General features: G+C 37.7%; 1 protein-coding gene across 27 annotated transcripts in view; it reads left to right on the top strand.

Moving 5' to 3' along the window:
* The window catches only part of RIMS1 (regulating synaptic membrane exocytosis 1), a 307,924-nt gene that overhangs the window by 134,559 nt on the left and 154,440 nt on the right, over positions 1 to 18,925 (top strand). For 26 of the 27 annotated variants that reach the window (XM_066547439.1, XM_066547435.1, XM_066547431.1 and 23 more), the window contains 2 exons: positions 12,649 to 12,989; positions 15,222 to 16,093. In XM_066547439.1, coding sequence (XP_066403536.1) covers positions 12,649 to 12,989; positions 15,222 to 16,093 — 1,213 coding nt within the window. Of the gene's footprint in view, positions 1 to 9,208; positions 9,263 to 12,648; positions 12,990 to 15,221; positions 16,094 to 18,925 lie in introns of all 27 variants that reach the window. The other variant, XM_066547441.1, reaches the window with a different exon arrangement.

Below are 18,925 nucleotides of genomic sequence, written 5' to 3'. Positions count from 1 at the left end.
AGGATAGAAAAATAGGGGCCTCTTCTAGTTGTTGAATGTTAAACTTCAGAATAGGTTGTTCCTTTAAAATAAGCAGGGAGGAAAAAAGTGAAGGATTTGCAAATAAAAGACTGCAGTGCCACATGATTATTACAAAAGCTGCTGGATGTGCTTTGTTTGCATTTAGAGCTTTAGTGTTTCACAACCAATCTGGAGCTGTTTTCTGCAGTGCACTGAGTCCTGGTCAGCTCTTTTGTAAGGTGTTTGTCATAGTGCACGTGTGCGTGGGCTTGGTAATGTCTTATGCTAGTTATGCCTGAAGAGATGTAAAGCTCACCTAAAAGCATTTCTCTTAAAAGAAAGACAACCCTGAATCCCCAAATGCCTTCTTTCTTTTCTGAAGGAAAAAAACTAAACCCAAAGGAAAAAACCTTAAACCAAGAAAAGGAAGTAGAGTTTCCTCTGAAGTAAGTTTTATTTGTCCATGTGACATCTCTGTTCCAAATGCACTTTTGCTCTGTGACAGCAAAACAATCCAATTTTGTTGCTTTTCCAGCCCACTAGTTTCCTCGTAATCTCTGATATTTGTCCTACTTTCTCCCTAACGTCCATCTCTCATTTTTTTTCCTCAACTTGTTGCCTCTCTCTCTTTTCTCGTCACCCTACTTTGAACCTTTTTATCTCTTCATCCATGTCCTCTTGGGCATTTGTTCTTCTTGGCCACCTCATCTCACAAGTCTTCCCTTCTTCCCTGTATTCTTTTGTCTAAAGAACTGAAGCGGTTAAGGGAAAGTTATTAAAGACAACAGGGCCAGAAGAGCCTGACCTCCAGTAAACCAGTCGTATTTAAGCTGGGATAAACAGCTGGTTTTAGTATAATCACCTAAAACTTACAGAGACAACCAGAATAAAACTAACCTTATAAATATGTAGTCTACTGACCTGATTCCAGTGTAAAGTTAAAATTAATTACAAACTAGAGAGAAATACAAAGGAATTATTAAACTCAAATTCTAGAAAGAAAACATACTACTGAAATAACGTATTCTTGAAAAACTTTCCCTGTGACTGTGGATGAGGGTGGAATTGTCTGATTTTTTTCTATTATGTCTGTTTTGGATTTAAATAACTAAAGTTGATTTGTTTGGCTGAGATCATTCTGCTGGCAGTGTTACATAATCTGAATTAAAAAAGCTCAAAGATGGAGTCACAAGAACAAGGATCAAATCAAGACTGAGAGGAACAGTAACTGAGCATAGAATGTTTATCACACATCCTGGTGAAAATGATCTTTGCAGTTCACAAAATGGGCAGAGTCTTTGAACCCAGCAGAAGGCTGATGTATCTGAAAGTTATTTTTTGATATGCAATATGATCAGAGGTACTCCTGCTTCCTGCAAACTCCATGTTTGTGTTTAGTGTTCAGCTACATCAAATATGACTGTATATTGAGCAAATATCAGTGTGCAGGAGAGGTGATCCAAGTCCTGGCAACAGTAGATGGACCTCACCACCCCTGAAGCTGTTTCTATGTCAAAGCTACCTTCTACCAAGCAGGGAATAAGAAAGTTCTTTTAGTTGCTGACATGATTCTCTTCCTTTTATATAAGGGATCTAACTAGCCATGAAATTTAACTCCTGACACACAGAGAAACCTGCAACACACAAACCCCTTGCCTGATGAAAAAGATTGCTTGCTTCTGTTGAACAGGCATGTGAGCACAAGTCCAGTTCATGGTCCCTGTATTTGTACCACCATGGAATAGGCATCCCTCAATTTCAGATAATAAAGAGGCAAAATATCCTTGACTGTTGCCTCTTCCCTAAATAGCCTTAAGATGTCACTGCACTATATGCCTTTTATTTGTTTAGGAATTACAAAGCCTGATTAGATATCTGAGAGTATACAGGTAAGTGCAGAAGATCAGAATGGTTCTCCTCATCTAGCAAAGTTCTGATCTCAAATTTTAACCTGTTTTTGTAACAGTAGCTTCATCAGATAATGAAATGTCATTACTGTTTGATTTTTCTAAGTGTATTGTTCTGCACTACTTTACATCCTCTTACCCTATTGAAACTTCCCTCTTTCCCTGTGTGGCCTGCCAGTAGTATTGCAAATTCAGAACAGTAAACCTCTGATATTAATACTGGGTATAGTCTGCAAATTTGCTGTCAACAATATGCTGTTTAGATCAGTTAAAAAATCGCAATGTTCTTACACTGGCACAAAATTCCTGGTGCATTTTCCTGCCCCATTTTCTTTTTCCTTATCTTTTGAATCTTCCATATTCAGACCCACAGTTGTTTAACCCTTTCTCAGTCTCCCATGGTCTTTGCTTTCCTAAAAATCTACACTTTTCCTTACCAAAAACGTTGTTTTCCCTGGTTGTTTTTTTTTTTTAATAAATCTGAAATATCCACTCAAATTTGTTGTAGAACACTGACATTCTCTCTTCCCCTTCCTCAAATCTTCCATCCCAGATTTACTGAGGTTCCTTTGTGCTCGAGCTTGGTAGCACAGCTAGCACAGACATAATCAACTTAGCCTCAGACTCTGCACCTGGAGCGAGAGGTGGGAGAATTAAAAGAAAGGACCATGGACATCTCAGAAGGTAGGATCAACAAAGATGGAATTGTAAAAAACCAAAACAACAAAAAGGCAAAAAAACCCGTGTCATCCTTTTGGTGAGGGAGAAACTGCAAATCAGATGTTGAGCAAACTCACAATATGTTGTGTTTCCTCAGGATACTCTGGTAGCTTTTTTGTCTGAGGAGATCAGGTTGGTCCATGTAAGGTAGAATATTGTACAAATAAAGTGTGTGTTAGTTTTAAACATATAAGAAGTTGCTGTGATGGGAAGAATCTGCTTTCTGTAATTATAAGGATTATAAGCATATAATTAGGCTTTTCATAATTATAAGGATATAAGCATTTACATTCATAACAAAAAGTCAGGCTTAAGTATTTCTAATTATGTGACAAAAAACTATAAACTTAAGGATAGATGGTGAAACCTGAATAGATATAACATGTATAGGGCATAATCTTATTTGGTGCTTTGTCAAAACCCTGCTGGGTAGTAGCAATTGTGCCAAATACTAAAGGTACCATATAATGCTCAACATTCCCCTGGTAGAAAAAGTTCTGTCCAGCTAAATTAATTTACACCATGGTGCCTTTTTTTTCCCCTGAAACTAAATATTTCACAAATATTAATTTGTGAGTTTTGCTCTTTCACTGAGAATTTATTTTCTTTCACTGAGAGCTTTCTTTTGTTTTCTTAAGTTAAAGCGTGCAGGATCAATCCAGTGGAGGTTTATAATGATTTTGTTTAAGCTTACATTTCCAGGTTTATCTGGATTCTGTTTAGTACTGTTATCTGTATGTGATGTAAAAAAAGTATTTGTAACAGATCAGAAACTAGTTCACATCTTTTGTGCTCAGCCTCAGGAGGGCTGTCCCAGGCAGGCAGTGGTGGTGAGCCAGGGCTGTGTGTGGAGCTGCCCAGGCACAGGAGGAAGCATATGCTTAGTGCCACTCTCCTCCCACTGTATCACTCACAAATTAGATGCCTAATTTCACAATCTGGTTGCAAGGCTCTGACAGACTTATTCTTGGCTTTGTGTGGACTTGGGAGTGTGGGAGCTCTAAGAAAACTCAGCAGCCAGAACTTCTCAGCATAGGAGTTGGTGGGACACAGAGGAAAATTCTGCCTAAGCAGAGTTCACATTCATAAATCGTGATTCTGTGTGAGTGGAAAGATGATCAATCCAAGTGGTTAGGGAAGATTTCTGTCAAGCTGCATGGCAGAGATCTCTGCAATGAGATGATCCTGCAGTATGTCAAAAGCATGCTTTTTTTCTTCTCCCAAACATTTTGTTCTTCCAAAGAGGATTTGGGCATTTGTTATAACTGACAGATCCACATGTGCTTGCACATGCTCCCTTATGTTCCTTTGGCAGCTTGTTACATCATCCATAAAAATCTTTGTCTTAACATGATTGTCACTGCTGTATTTTCAGCTCATTCCCATGAGGAGTATTCCTTAACTGCCAGCCATCCTCTGTTGCCTTCTATCCCTATTTACAGCCAGGAATAATCCTCCTCTTCCTCACAGCCCCTGAGTTTTTGCATCATGTCTTCCTAGTGCTCTGTTAGTCTCAGCTCCACTGTCTCTTCCTATGGATCCAAGCAGTGTCTGTAAGCATTGCTTGTTCCCTGTGTTCATTTTTCTTTCCCCTGAATTGCCTCTGCAGACAGAGGTGCCCAGAACAGATCTCCTGGTGACCCCATGCTCCTGGTGGCAGTAAAAGCCACTATGTTCTGCTCATTAACTCAACAGTGATAGGCACTGTACAGGTTGGGAACCTCAAATACATGTTTTAGGTAGAAGACCTCTCAAACCTAGAGGGGATGCCATCAGCTGTTCACACAGTTCTTCAACACAGGATAGAGAGACCTAATCTCTGAAATCTCTGGAGATGTGTGTGTATATATATATATACACATATACATATACAGACAGACACATATATGCTATAAATATAAGACAACTTTGTTCTCACTATATCATATTGGAAGCTTTCCACACTCAGTCACTCCACCAGCTTTTGGTAGAAGTAACTTAAGCTCTTGGATAGCTGAGGAAGTAACTCTGTTCATATTGTGTTCATACACCATGGTGTATAATACTCTGTGGAGAAAATGGGTCAACATGCTGTGGGCTTTCCAAAGTCCCTCATGTGAGCTCAGAGCCTCTGCACTCAGATCTTCAGGTTATATATATGGTTTGCTTTAGGGCAGAAGCCTGTGTAAGATAGTGAGGCAAGAAAGAGGCAGGCCTTCTGGCAGTAAAGCATTTAACATAGCTAGCTGGAGAACAGTAAGGCTGTTATCAGTGCTTTATTCTTTAGAGTTTCACAGAGTGTTTGATGTTTGAAGGTGCCTCTGGAGCTCATCAAGTCCAAATACTTGCCTAGAGCAGGTCCAAGTAGATCAGGTTGCCAGGACTGTGTTCTTCTGGGTTTGAATATTTCCAAAGATGTAGAATCCAGAACGCTATTTTTAATATTTTTTGGTGTATGTCTAGGAATAAAAAATCAAAATTTCTTTCATGCCTATCAATTCCCCTATGACCTGCACCAGTTGACCCACTTACTTTCCTTTCCATGAGCTTTCTATAAATAATTATATGTATATATATAAAAGATATATTACATAAAAGAAGAGTATAAAAAGATAAGTAATGGTGCTGTAAGGAAAGCTACCACAGAAATTATGAACATACCCATCCACGATTAAAGACAGTCTGGTTCTGAGCATTTCTCTATTTTTACAGCGGTTTGTAATTGTAGAAGTGGATAAACAGAGTTGTCTCTGTTTTATGAATAGGAACTAAAACTTTTTGTCAGTCCTGACTGTAAAGCTGTTTCATGCCATTTACCTTATTTTGTCAAATTTGTGTAATGTAAAAAAAAAAAATTAAAAAAATTGTGTTCTATGTGTATCTGTAACTATGGGAACCATGAAGTGATTAAGAGGAGTACAGCTTCTGTATCTCATCAAGGCAGCCAAATGTCCAAATAGATATACAAAACTTTTTAGGTTTTTTTTAAGAAGGTTAGAAGAATACACAAAAATTATCTGTGCAATAATAATTTCTAGGGTAACTTAATGGTCTGTGAAAAATGGAGATTGATGTTACAGAAAATGTGACTAGCAATTCATGGCTACTATGTTATCAGAAGAAACCGAAGGAAATTCAGGCAAGAGAAATAAAGTTGAAAAAGAATCTAAGCTATGAGGAAAGACACCTAGATTTAGAAGATCACAGCTAGTAACTATGACAATGCAGTTTTTGTGGTATTTTTTTTTTTAGTACTAACTTCTTTGTGTAGCAGATTTAGAAAAGAACTTGCAGGGGAAGAATATTTAAATTACTGTATGTAAATGTGCTGGTGTGAATTTTTAGACACAACTACTGCTTTCACCACTAGTGATTTTGCTTTCTTCCTTGAGCTCCAAAGATATTCTCAGAGAAGTACATTATAGTACTTCTGGATAGTGTCTGGAACATGGCAGTGTGCTGTTTTAGAATGATATTTCATGTTGTTACTTTATAGTTGCCTAAGTGTCTGAGTTCCAACACTCAGTTTGCTGCAGGATTATTCTAGATAATGTTTAATTTTCGGGAAAGTTGTTGGCAGCTTTCTGAAAGATTGGCAGCAGTAGCTGAGAGATTTTGGCAGAAGGGCATATGAAGAAAGGTGTGTTTTCTTTTCTTTTTTTAATCTTAAAATTAAAATGACTAGTAACATTGTTGCTAACAGCAGTGGCATCAAAACTAGCATGAAATCCCTTTTGATGTTAGCTCCTTGAATCACTGCTCTGCTGCATCTTTTCCCCCTCCTATAGGCAGTTTTTAGCTGTGGATTTAGGAACTGAGGCCAGGAACATGGTTAGAATCAATACATGAACTGTGTGCTCAGTTGCCTAAAAGTAGGCATCTGATGCCATTTTTTTGCCCTAGGTACATAAGGCACATACATGTGGCTGGCACATGGGACCCAACTCCTGTGGCAGCGAGCTGGGATATGCTGACTTACTGCTACAGGCACTAGGCTCTCATTAGACACAGGATTTTATTTTATTTCACTGTTTCTACATGAAAGTGAGTGGACTCTCTTTGGCTGGAGACCTAAATACCTGAAATGCCTAAAGTAATTTCAGTGTAGACAGAAACAATTTAGGCATCTTACTCAAATCCTTATTTGTATACATAGAATGTCATTTGAAAATGTAACATCTAAATTAACAGAAAGGCAAGCAGAAAAAGAGTAGGAGGTGCAGTCTCTTGTGAAAGTGGAAAATTCTGGTAAGGCAGACTTCTAAACATCCCTCCTGGAAGTTCTCAGTCAAGCTTGTGAATGGCACCATAGCTTTAAGGCAACAGGTAGTTCTGTGAGCAGCCTCATTTCCTGTGAATGTGTCTTGTGGTTGAATTGCCATGTCAGTTCTGTGACGCCTAAAGAGATTGCACCAATGAAATATTTATAGGAATTTTATAGAGCTGCACGTTTTATGTAACTTTTAAGAATATAATGACCTGAAAACTTCCATGCCTGTGCATTTTTTTATTGCATTTGTCCAGTGGGGTAGCACATTATTGTAGGATGCAGGCAGAAAATAGGAAGAAGCCCAATCAGCTGTCTGCAAAATCTTCCTTTTCTTGCCAAACTGGAATACAAATATCTAGCTGAAAACCTAAGTTCTGAAGAAAATCTGCTTCCATAGGAATAGAAGAACAGAGTACTAAATTAAAATGGTTTCTTGTCACTGTCCTGAAATGGCTGAGCCCTGTATGTCTGGTGACCATCAGCATGGGCAAAGTGATCCTCTCCCTGATTGGAGAGGTGGGCAGCAGAGAATTGCATAGTCCTGTCAAACCCTTCAGTCCAGAGGAGAGGCTTTAGGAAAATCAGAACATAGACTCCTCAGTTGCTTCTTTACTGATACATTAAGCGTAATCTGGGACGGTTCCTAAGTTTTACAGTATCAGTGTGAGTAAACTAACACAAGGCTACTTGGCGCATTCTTGGTCTTCTGCCTTTAGCATTTTCTTATCAATTTTTCCTGGGAGGTGGGGAGTTGGAGTGTTCTGTGGTATACCTCCAGGAAGCACCTTGTTTGCAGTCACCTTGCTTTGAAGTAGAGCAGAGATTGTAGCACAGATACTGATTATTTTGTATCATTTGACTTCAGTGCTCAAAAATGTTTCTGTGCAAGTCTAGTGTGCCACTGTTGGTGTAATTTCAAGATGTAATTTGATGGAAGATGCTGGGACAGTGGTAAAACATAGGTAGGTAGGTAAAACATACCCTTATCCCCATTTGCTTTTGTTTCTGGTCACATGTTTTTACTACTCATCATTCCCTCTATGAAAAAATTAGATGTGACAGAGCATGAAACCAATTTAAGAAAATACAGATAAGTTTCTGAAATGTTTTTAAATACAAGTGGCTCCTGGGAGAACCTGACTGTCAAGGAACAGTATACAAGTGAGTATGTGGCACAGGGAACCTTCCTGTGAGAAAGAAAGGGAGAGAACAAACCCAGATAGGAAGATAGGAGAGAGCTGGGGAGAAGACCTTCCCTTTTGTTGAGCAGAAGCTATTGGATGCACCCAGCTGTACATTTTGAAAAATATATTTAATGTAAACTTGGACTCATGAGCACACATTCATTAGAAAGGCAGAGTTGTTTATTTATTAAGATTTTGGACTAATGTAAGTATTCAGGTAGATTTTCAACTTTATTTATATTTTAATGGAGTGAAGTGGTCACAACATTTTAGCTAGGATTTTATTACAGAAATCATTTTGATATTGCAGAAGAGATAAATGCAATTCTGTATAATAATTTCATGGTTTGCTGCATGTTTTTATGTTATCTCAAAAACATTAAGTGATGCATAATCTAACTTTAATTTTGTGAATGAAAATTTTGTAGGAGGTAATTGTTATCATTCCTTCTCTTTGGCTTTCAAGAGATGACTTGTAGGGTGGTGGCAGAGCTGTGCTGAAGTTAATGGTGCCTCAGGCAGTGAAGAGGGTCTGCCTAATTAGACCTGTCTGAAATAACTAGTGTCTTCCAAAAGTGCATAGGAGGAATGTACATTAAATCAACAACCTGAAAAAATGTTGTGTGTACACCCTTCAGAAGGGAAATAATTAAGGCAGTGTGAAGGTTCAGTAAGGAATAGCTTGTGGCCTGCTCTGTTAGCACACTTGTTACCTAATTTGCTGCATAGGGATGAAGCAGGATGCATGGGAGTCATCCTAACTATGGGATTTCAATTTCTAATCTCAGGAAGCATAAAAGAGTGTGCTCCTCATGGACCCTCCTCAGAATCTGGGCTTGGGTGAAGGATTTGGGGAACTTGCTCTGACCTCAGTCTGAGTTTTGCCTGGCATGTGTCACATAAATTCAGTATAACTTTTGTGCCCCCCACAATGTGACTTTAGCCTCCCAGTGCATGTTTGGAAGCTTCCAAATTTGATTTTGAAAAAAAGCCTTTTTTCTGCATTCTAAAATGCAGGTTTGAAATATTTAATAATGTAGAATTGTTCTTATTTTTGTAACTGAAAATGCTTTTTCTGTGTGTATAGTGATATATATATATATTACTTACTATGGGCTCTTTCAAGTTGGAATTTCATGTTGTGTTAGTACAGGCATTCTGTTCCTCCTCATTGTGGATCACATTCAGCAGTACCTGTAAGAGTAAGTTTGAGGAATATTTTTTCTGTGAATGAAATACTCTGTATTCCACATGAAGGCAAGCATGGGATCCTTCTAGCATGTTTTCACGCAGCCTGTCAAGTTTCTACATGAATCTGTGTGGGAACTGCTGACCCACATGTGCTGAGTCCTGTCTGTGCCACTGGTCTTTTTTGTTATGTAGCAGTAAAGCCCAGAGCCCTTTGCTATGCTGTGAAAATGCACCTTTTTCCAGAGCCATGCATATGAACCCTCTGAATGAAGAACCCCTTGTACTGGTTCTCTTTAATAGCTTCACGTGTGAAATTGCATTGACATGTGCAAGGATGCAATAAACAGAAACAAACCCAGAAACAAAAACCAGACTCTGGATGTCTTGAATGGCTTAGTGTACCACTTCATCAGAGCTCACTGTCCAGAGGAGAGTAAACAGAAACTATTTTTGAAGTGACAGGCCAGAGTAAAATTGTCTTACACTCTTCATTTTACTGATGCATCGCGTGGAGGTCCAGAAGCCACGTTAGAGAACTGTAATCCTTCATCAGAGCATTTGTTTGGTTGCCTAACATCTGTGGATTGTTAAGATAAGTTATTACACAGACCTGCTTTAGTTTAGATTAGTTTGGACCACATCCCAGTGTATTCAATCAGGATATAATTCCTGCATGCTGCTGAATTGCTTGCTCCACATACTTCTCTAAAAATGTTTTTCAATATACAGTTTTGTCACTGAAACTCCTCTGTCACCTCAGTTTTTGATTATTTTTTTTTTGTCTCTTAAAGAAGAACTTTTATTATTTTTCCTTTTGGACCGAATAGATCTCAAGGCGACTGTAGCATTTTTTAATTCCTGAAGAGATTCCTAAACAGGGGTGGTAGTATAGCTTCTATGTGAGTATAATGCAGATCTCCTATGTATGTAATCTGTGTTGATTGGTATGTATTGTGTCCAAGAGGCAGAGTTTAAAAATAGCTGTGAGAAAATGGGTTTGTATTTACTTGTCTAGTATTTCTTCTTTTAGTATTCTGTATTTTTCTGAGTCTCTTTATGCATTAGCTATTCTTATTTGATTGTATCTCATAATATTTTTTGCATAAAATGAATTACAGTATCAAGGGTGATTATGCAAATTAACAGTATTTTCTTGAAGTTTATTACATAATTTATACATATTTAAAATTATTTAATATATTAAGTTGTAAAGGAAGTATGTTACTTGCATATATACCCACGTATGCAATTTAATTAGGATAATTTACTTAAGTATTCTTTATCCTTTAAACAAACTCTAGTTGATTAATTTTTTTAACACTTTTTTCAACCTTTCTTGGAAACTGATAAAATGCAAGTAATGACATTTTTTGTTACTGATTTTGGTTTATAGCATTGACATGGATTTCATACAAAGACACATTTGCATGCACACTTTGCTGTCTAATGAACTAACAGCTGTGGCAGATCATATAAAAGCATTTCAAAATGTGGCTTTTTTTCCTTTTAGCCTTTCTGGTTTTTTTTAATACCTATAATAAAAATCTGATAGACTAAAAGTCTATTCTGTTTAGAACACCGTCTAATAAACTGAATTGCTGGTTTTTGAGGTGTACTAGATGGAATAAATTAGACATTTTGGAATTGAGGGGTTTTTTTTTTTTTGAGATCTAGAATTTATCTTTGTCAAAGTTGCTGTTTCTATTATCCTACTTAGTGTTATTTGTTTTCATCGTGATATATGTTTATGCCCCTTCTGGAATAAGTGTAGCTTTCGATTAAGGTTGGGTCCTTTTTAATTAAAGGATTAGTAAATACTTTATTATCCTTCTTAAACAGAAGAAATATAACAGTCATCTTTTGATAAAGGTAGAATCCTGACAGAGGGTAAAGAGTTGGATGTCTTCTCTGTGTGGTTTGGTCAAACAGTGCAGGAATGCACTTGGAAGTTCTGATGTAGTTTTCAGACCTACAAAGATAGTCTATTTAAATAAATGTTAATTATTTTAAATATGTGAAATGCCTAAAGTTTTCATCGTGCCTTGTATGCCAGGCACTACCTCCACAGGCCAGAGAGTGAAAGAGCTCAGAAACAGAACTTTGTCCCATTTAAGTTTCTTCCATTAAGTGTTTTTTTCTCCTCTTCTTTTTTATTTTAAGCACTGTACAATTTTGTGACTCTTGCATCTTTCCTGTGTTTACACAAAATAATTCAAGCATATTTTTCCTTCCAACTTTTGTCATTCTTCTTAGCCTCATTGCAATTTTACCCATTCCTATATACTTTCTATATTAAATTATTTTCTTTACCATTTTCCTTAATAATAATCAGCTTTGTTTCCTCTCATCTCTGTTTTTATTTCTGACAAAAATCTCTCTCTTCTATATCCTTCATACATTTTGCCTATTTTTTCTTCTTTCTGAAAACTGTTTTTCTCTTTGTCTAATTTTTTTCTTAAATTTTCACATACTTTAGTCTTGATTAACCATTTCTTTTTCTCTGGTGAGTTCCTCCTGTACATAAGACTGTCTCTGCAGTATACAGGCTGGAAACATAGAGTCTTGCTTTAATATGTGTGCTCCTGTATATCTGTGTGTAAGGAATTCAACCCCCCAATTTAAAAAAAAAATCCTAGGCACCACAGTCTAGGCACACAACTTAATTGTGATTTACAGGGACACATGTTTGTTGAGGTATTATTTGCAGCTATCCCTCAAAGAGATAATGATGATGGTTTGCAAGTAGTACAGAATATGGTACTTCTGCATTATTTTCATTGATGTATTTAGTTTTCTGTTAGTAGATTTCTTAAGGTTTTATTTTACACCTCTAAGTAGTTGCAGTAGGTGTAGCTAAAATCATTCATGGTATGTAATGAATTTATTTGCAGGATAATGTGGAATTATTCAATGTGAGAACATTAATTCACAAGAAAATGCCATGTCAATTTTCTGTGACCACAGAAGTTGGGACTTAGCTGGGCAGGGCACTGCCCCCTGAGGTACAAGTCCTGTTTGCAGTCTGGTGGGCTTGTCTGTCCTGACAGTGATCCACACCAGTGGAAAAAACCCAAGCCACTCCCTGCTGCATCAACTCCCCCAACAAGCACTGCTCATGTGGTCGGTGTGTGTTCAGAGGAGAACTAGGGCTGGGCTGAGGGAGGATTGCCACAGGTAGGACTGATGTATATTGACAAGACATTTTGGAGAAGCTCGCATAGCATGTGCCTGTAGGATGCTTGGCTCTAGCCAGTGGAGAAGCATGTTCTGGGTCCTGTCATGAGCACCAGCCTCAGTAGCTCAGAGAGCCAGAGGCCGGACCTGCTCGGCGGTAGTGAGCATGCATTCCGGGCTCTGGGAGGCAGCTGCACTGACTCTTCTTGTTGTCTTCAACTAGGTTATGTGGGTATGCAATTTATGTCGAAAGCAACAAGAAATCCTAACGAAATCCGGAGCGTGGTTTTTTGGAAGCGGGCCGCAGCTGTCGCCCAGCCAGGACGGAACGCTGAGTGACACGGCCACGGGCGCAAGCTCGGACGCACCGAGAGAAAAGAAAGCGAGGCTTCAGGAGCGATCGAGGTCACAGACTCCCCTGAGCACAGCAGCTGCCTCATCACAGGAAATCTCCTCTTCCAGTGTGCAGCCTGACCGTAGGAAAGGAGCAGAAGTGTCGCAGCCGGCTATGGGCCCGGACCAAAAGCAAGCTTCAAGGTCTAGGAGTGAACCTCCAAAAGAGAGGTAATGCTTTCTGTCTAGATAGAGCCTACAATGCTAAATGCTAGTTCAGTTGGACCTTCTGTATGTTTGCTGCTGTGTAAAAACAAAGATTAAATTTATTTACTCACCAGGGAAGGATAAATTTTTGCTAGCAAATACATTGTCTATTTTGGTCTATGAAACAAAAAATGAGGAAAACAAAATATTTTATGGATATTCCCATATACTTCAATGCCTTTTGATGTATACTTTGAATACAGAATGGTAGGTTACTTTTAAATTTTAAATTTGACTGGTATTTTAAAGTTATTAAGAAAAGAGCTTGAATTTTTAAAGCAACATTCTCCTGAAAAATCCACACCTAAGCAATCAGAAAACACCCTGTGGAATTCTTTCAGATAACCTTATATTTTATCTCTTCATCAGTGATATGAGATATCATTGATATTATTTCCAATTTTATTGTTAGAAATAATACAGGTAAAAGACCTCATTTACATGTGTGAAGTTAACATTCATGTACAACAGCAATAGTACCATCTTGAATGCAGAGCAAGTTTTTTGCAAGGATAAAGCAACCAGAAGCAAAGTATTTTCAATGAGTTAAAGAGGGAACTCCTGAGCTGCATTCTGGGTGATGAGGAGTAGCAAGTCGGGAGAGGCTGATGCAATGAAGTAGTTGCTGTTCCTTTGGCTGCCTGGCAGATGGCAGAGCAGTTGAGGAGGGAGCCTGTGACAGCAAAACAGGAGTCTGCCATAGAAGATTCTCCAGATTCTGGCCAAAATGGTTGATGATTTCTTTCCCCCTAGCTATTGGAGCTGAAAATGGATGATGAGCACTGGCTAGTAATTTACTGTGTGGGTGAGATCTATCTGGGTTTAACTGTATCAAATTCAGGTTAGTGTTACATATATGTATTGTGTAAGTGATGCCCTTCCATAATTCTGTTGACTTTTATCCCTCAACACAGGGAAGGCCCCCAGAGCAGCTGTAACTTTTAGGGCAGGAAAACATTTTAGATTTCTGCTTTGCTGCCCAAACCTGAGATATCAGTTCATATCAGTTATAAAAAAGTTATAAAAAAGTTAGTGTTATATCAGTTATAAAAAAGTTAGTGTTCTTTACTTGTCACTGAGAGTTTCAAATGAATTCCAAGCACTCTGATTAAAGATTATCTGTAGTAAGCTCAGGTCCCATTAATTGCCAAAAACTCTGGAGAAACAGGAGATGAGGGGAAAAAAAAGAGAAGGGAGCTTCATGGGTATGATGTCCAACTTTGTTCTTTGTGGGGGTCTTTGATATGTAATCCAAAGATGTGTCAGTTGTGGAAGGGAAGATTCAGTGCCACAAAACGAAGTCCTAGTGACTTTGTCCCAGTGTACATTCTTCTCAAATAGACTATATAGGTGTGTTCCTCCTTCTTCAAAATCAATGGATTCATATGTGAACTGCTAAATGAAAGGGCAGTTGGATTGATGAGAGAAGTAACAATATCCACCATAAGGGAATTTTGTGATTATTTGGCTTGCTTACTGGCTTGCAGAATATGAAAGAGAAAAAAAATCATGCAGCTTCATTATTTATTGTTTTGTATTTATGTCTGCATAGAGAAATAAACTTCTCATCCTCTTTTATTACTGGAGAAAGGAATACCATTCAAGGAATCAATCTGCTTTCCTTTACATGCTTATGAAACGGGCACTTCTTTTTAGAGTTTCAAAGATAAATCAAACTAGTTTAAATATTATTTCTGGATATATTATCTTTTGCATTTTTCTATAACTATATTACTTCCTTCTCTAATGTTATTGTGGTAGATACTCTATTTGGTGGTATTTACATCTACGCTGTCAGGGCACTTGAAGTGAATTGTCTGGTTAGTCTGTAACTTCCATGACTGCTTCCAGAAAAATGGAGAACATACTCCAGTACCCTGTAATAATGCTGCAGTTAATACAAAGACAACTCTAGGTCTTCTACCTTACATGGGTAAATTATCCACGTCGATATTTGTTTTTGATTTTACTCATTAATTGGACCATTCATAATTTATGTTTTTGTGGACTCTGGAAGTTGTTTGCTATTGGAAAATAAAATTAAGATGGAAGGATTAATAGATTTAATTTGTGTTAATGGATTCAGTATTTTCTATTTTGCCATAGCTTATCTTGGTTTTGAATTTGTTTTCCATAACTATATGCAAGTATTCCTATTTTCCATTCAGTTCTTCATATTACTCCTTTTCATTGTAGGAAGAAGGCAGTATTGGTTTCTGACCAGAATGGCAAAGGTGCAAAGAGTGAGCGTAAGCGTGTGCCAAAATCCTCACTTCAAAAAGAAGGACCAGCAGATGACAGGGAGCGTAAAGAGCGGCATGAAGGTAGAAGGCTGGAGAAAGGCAAGTCACAGGATTACCCAGACTTGCCAGAGAAACTTGAGGAAGGCAAAGTGCCTGACGATGAAAAACAAAGGAAGGAAGATGAATATCATACCCGTTACAAGAGTGACCCCAATCTGGCGAGATACCCTGTAAAACCACACCCCGAGGAGCAGCAGATGCGCATGCACGCCAAAGTTTCTAAAGCACGACACGAGAGAAGACACAGTGATGTAGCTTTGCCACACACAGAAATGGAGGAAGCGGAGGTACCTGAGAATAAATTAGGAAAACGCTCACAATTACAGGGAACTCAGGACAGAAAATCTCTTGTGGAAACTCAGAGGTCGTACTCTATAGACAGAACAGGTGATGTAAGAATTTCTGTTTCTAAACAATTAACTAATCATAGCCCACCAACTCCCAGGCATAGTCCAGTTCCTATAGAACACGTAGAATACAAGAACCACGATTCCTTTATAAAACAGAGCCGCCTTGATCCTAGCTCTGCTATTCTCATGCGAAAAGCAAAGCGGGAGAAAATGGAGACCATGCTAAGGAATGATTCCCTTAGCTCTGACCAGTCGGAATCAGTGCGGCCATCCCCTCCAAAGCCTCATAGAGCAAAAAGAGGCGGAAAGAAAAGGCAGATGTCAGTTAGTAGCTCAGAGGAAGAAGGGGCATCAACACCAGAATATACTAGCTGTGAAGATGTGGAGATAGAAAGTGAAAGTGTCAGTGAAAAAGGTAAGGACTTTTCTGTATATTATGCACATGGCCATGATTTGGGGTAAAAAAAAAAAAATCTGTATTTTTCTCTCTCTTTTCCTCTTTTTAATCATACACTTTTTCCCCTTGCCTTTCTTTTTTTTGCCAACTGAGAAGTGTCTTATACCTGATTACATGTGCTTTACAATGTTTCCTTTTGCATTCTTAGATGAGGTGATTACAGGTAGCGTCAGCTGATGAGTTTCCTTTTCATTCTCTTCCCTCTTTCACCTGGAAGTGACAGAATTCAAGGGTTCTAGTCTACTCTCTTGATGATATCTGTACTCTTTTGGTCATTACTTCTTTCTTTTGTCTGTACATAGAACAGACAAAATGGATGGATTGAAATGAAAAGTGAGTTCTGTAACAATCAGAGGAGACCATTATAAAGCATCATAAGATATGCAAAATTTTACTACATTTAATAAAATATCAAAAATCTGCCAGAGTTCATTGTTACTAAGGACAAGTAGATATGGGGCAAAGGGAGTGTTATGTAGGAAAAAAAAAAAGAATTGACAAAGTTGTTGTCTAGATGAATTTTCTCTTGAGCTAAGAAGTATGTTTAAAGTCTGTTATTTCAGTTTGTCTTCATCTGTTGATGGTAACACTCAGCAGCAAGGAGTAACTTGTAGTACACTATGTGCTTTTAAACAAAGCCTTTCTTCTGGCTGAAGAAGTTAATCAAATTTAGAAATCCTGAACAGATAAAATAAGCATTGTCAGAAAAGACTGTGGCAGAATTTAGCAACAGCGTTATAATCCTGCTTTGTCTTTGGCTGACAGTACAGTGAGCTGAAAGCTTTCTATGTCTTTGGTTTTTAGCTCCTTAGTTTAACTATCTGTGTTTGTACCTTGTAAGTTTCTTGCTGGTATTCATTCTGAAAATTCCAAAGACTTGTCTGCATTGCCTTTTAGTTCCTGGCACTGTTTCCTGACATGTCTGTGATTCATATACGCTAATCCGTCTGTCTGTCTTTATCTGATGTTGTGGTCTCCTAGCATCACCTAAAGCTCTAGGAATACATAGCAAAGATAGCAGATTTCTCTCCTATCCCATCTGGATAACTGCTTGTTTTAACTTTCTAAGCATGAGCTTTTCCATTCAGAATATGGAAACTTGCTTTTCTGTTCATTTTTAAGAAGGAATGGTGATCATACTCTGAAACTTAATTCCAGATTCCACTCAAACATAAAAAAATTCTCACTTATTTGACTGACTTTTGTCAAATACTGGAATGTATCACACAGAGATTTGTACAGTCTCCATCCTTGGACGTGCTCAAAACCCAAATGGAGAAGGCCCTAAGCAATCTGCTCTGCTGACACAACTTTTGAGGAAGGGTATTTGAACTAGGGACTCACAGAGGTCCCTTCCAGTCTCAACTATTCTGTCTTTCTAAGACAACACATCTCTTTCCCTTATTTTGTGGCCATGTTTTAAGCTGACATTTGGATTTGTGTAATTTTCCCTAACTCCATCTGTTGGAAGTAGAAGTCAGTAATACAGCATTTCTTTTCCATCTTTCATTATGTTTATCAGTTTGAGGTTGCTTATGAAGTGGACGGAATTTCCCATAATCAGTGTAGGTTATTCGTATAAACTGAAAGGTTGTTGTTCTGTAAGTCAAGTCCAGGCTGAAAGTTACTATACTGATATAATATTGATATATTTGGTGTTATAATAGTCTTTCATAAGTAAAATCTTTCAGTAACTGCTTTCAGGCTCATGACACTGATCTCAGCTTTTGACCAATTTCCCTGTATACTGTTAAAACATAAAGGCTTAGATTTTTTTTTTCCCTTTAGTGGTATGAATTCCAGAGAATTTCAAATGTTGCTAAAGGTTTATGTTCTCAGTGACTGAATCAAGCTCTTGGTTACCTCCTAGACACATGTTCAGGGTCCTCCTTTACAGAGTGGAGACCTTGGTTAGTATCATATCAGAGTGCTACCCCAGTGTATTTGGATAAAAGTTATTGATAGGAGTGTGTTAGGGACCTGCCCGACCACTGACCTCCACATGCATGATTTACATTGTTGAGCATTCCTTGGGACTTTGTATCTAATTGCCAACAGAAATATGTGTGTGTATGTGTGGAGGGGTATTCAATGCATTAATTACAGAGGTATATTTATTAATTTAATAGTTATGATATTTAGACATCATTATTTTTTTGCCTGATTTTTTAACAAGGATTGTAAATGGAAAGGCTTTGAAGATAGGGGTGTATAGCCCATAAAAAAAGAGATAGGAAATGTGAATAGAAATGAGAAAGCAGAAATATTTTTTGATCATAAAGTATCCAATTTTTACAGTTACCTTTTCACCAGTACTTGAAATACTCCGGAGTATTTCATAAAAATAGATGGAAAGGCACGAGATTTTATTACCTAAGAAAATATTTTAGAAATTCCCCAGTACTCTAAAAAAAAAATATGTTGCAGTAAAAGGATTTAGTTTTAAAGACATATATATATGTAAATAAGTTTAAAATGCTGCTATTATAACCCTAATCATAATCCCATTCTTTGCAATTTAACAGCATTGTTACAAACCAAATTTCACCAGAATTTCTTCAGTTCTTTGCTTGTAACTTGGGAGAAATACTGCACAGGTTCAAAGTTATAGTGCTTTACTTTATAAGCCCAGGAGGGTCTGGAATCCATCCTGTCTTATCTAAATGTCAGCTCAGTCAGAAACCTGGTGCCAAAGTAATATAGATGAAGCTAGAAACTTTGAATGGCCCTATAAAAAACCCCCAAGATCTTAAAAGTAATGTTTGCATTTGGTGAGTGCCAATATGAAAT

The sequence above is a fragment of the Molothrus aeneus genome, chromosome 3 (assembly GCF_037042795.1).
Source record: "Molothrus aeneus isolate 106 chromosome 3, BPBGC_Maene_1.0, whole genome shotgun sequence".
NCBI classification, from domain to species: Eukaryota; Metazoa; Chordata; class Aves; order Passeriformes; family Icteridae; genus Molothrus; species Molothrus aeneus.
Note: the sequence above shows the minus strand (reverse complement) of the source record. Positions and strands in the feature narration are given on the sequence as shown.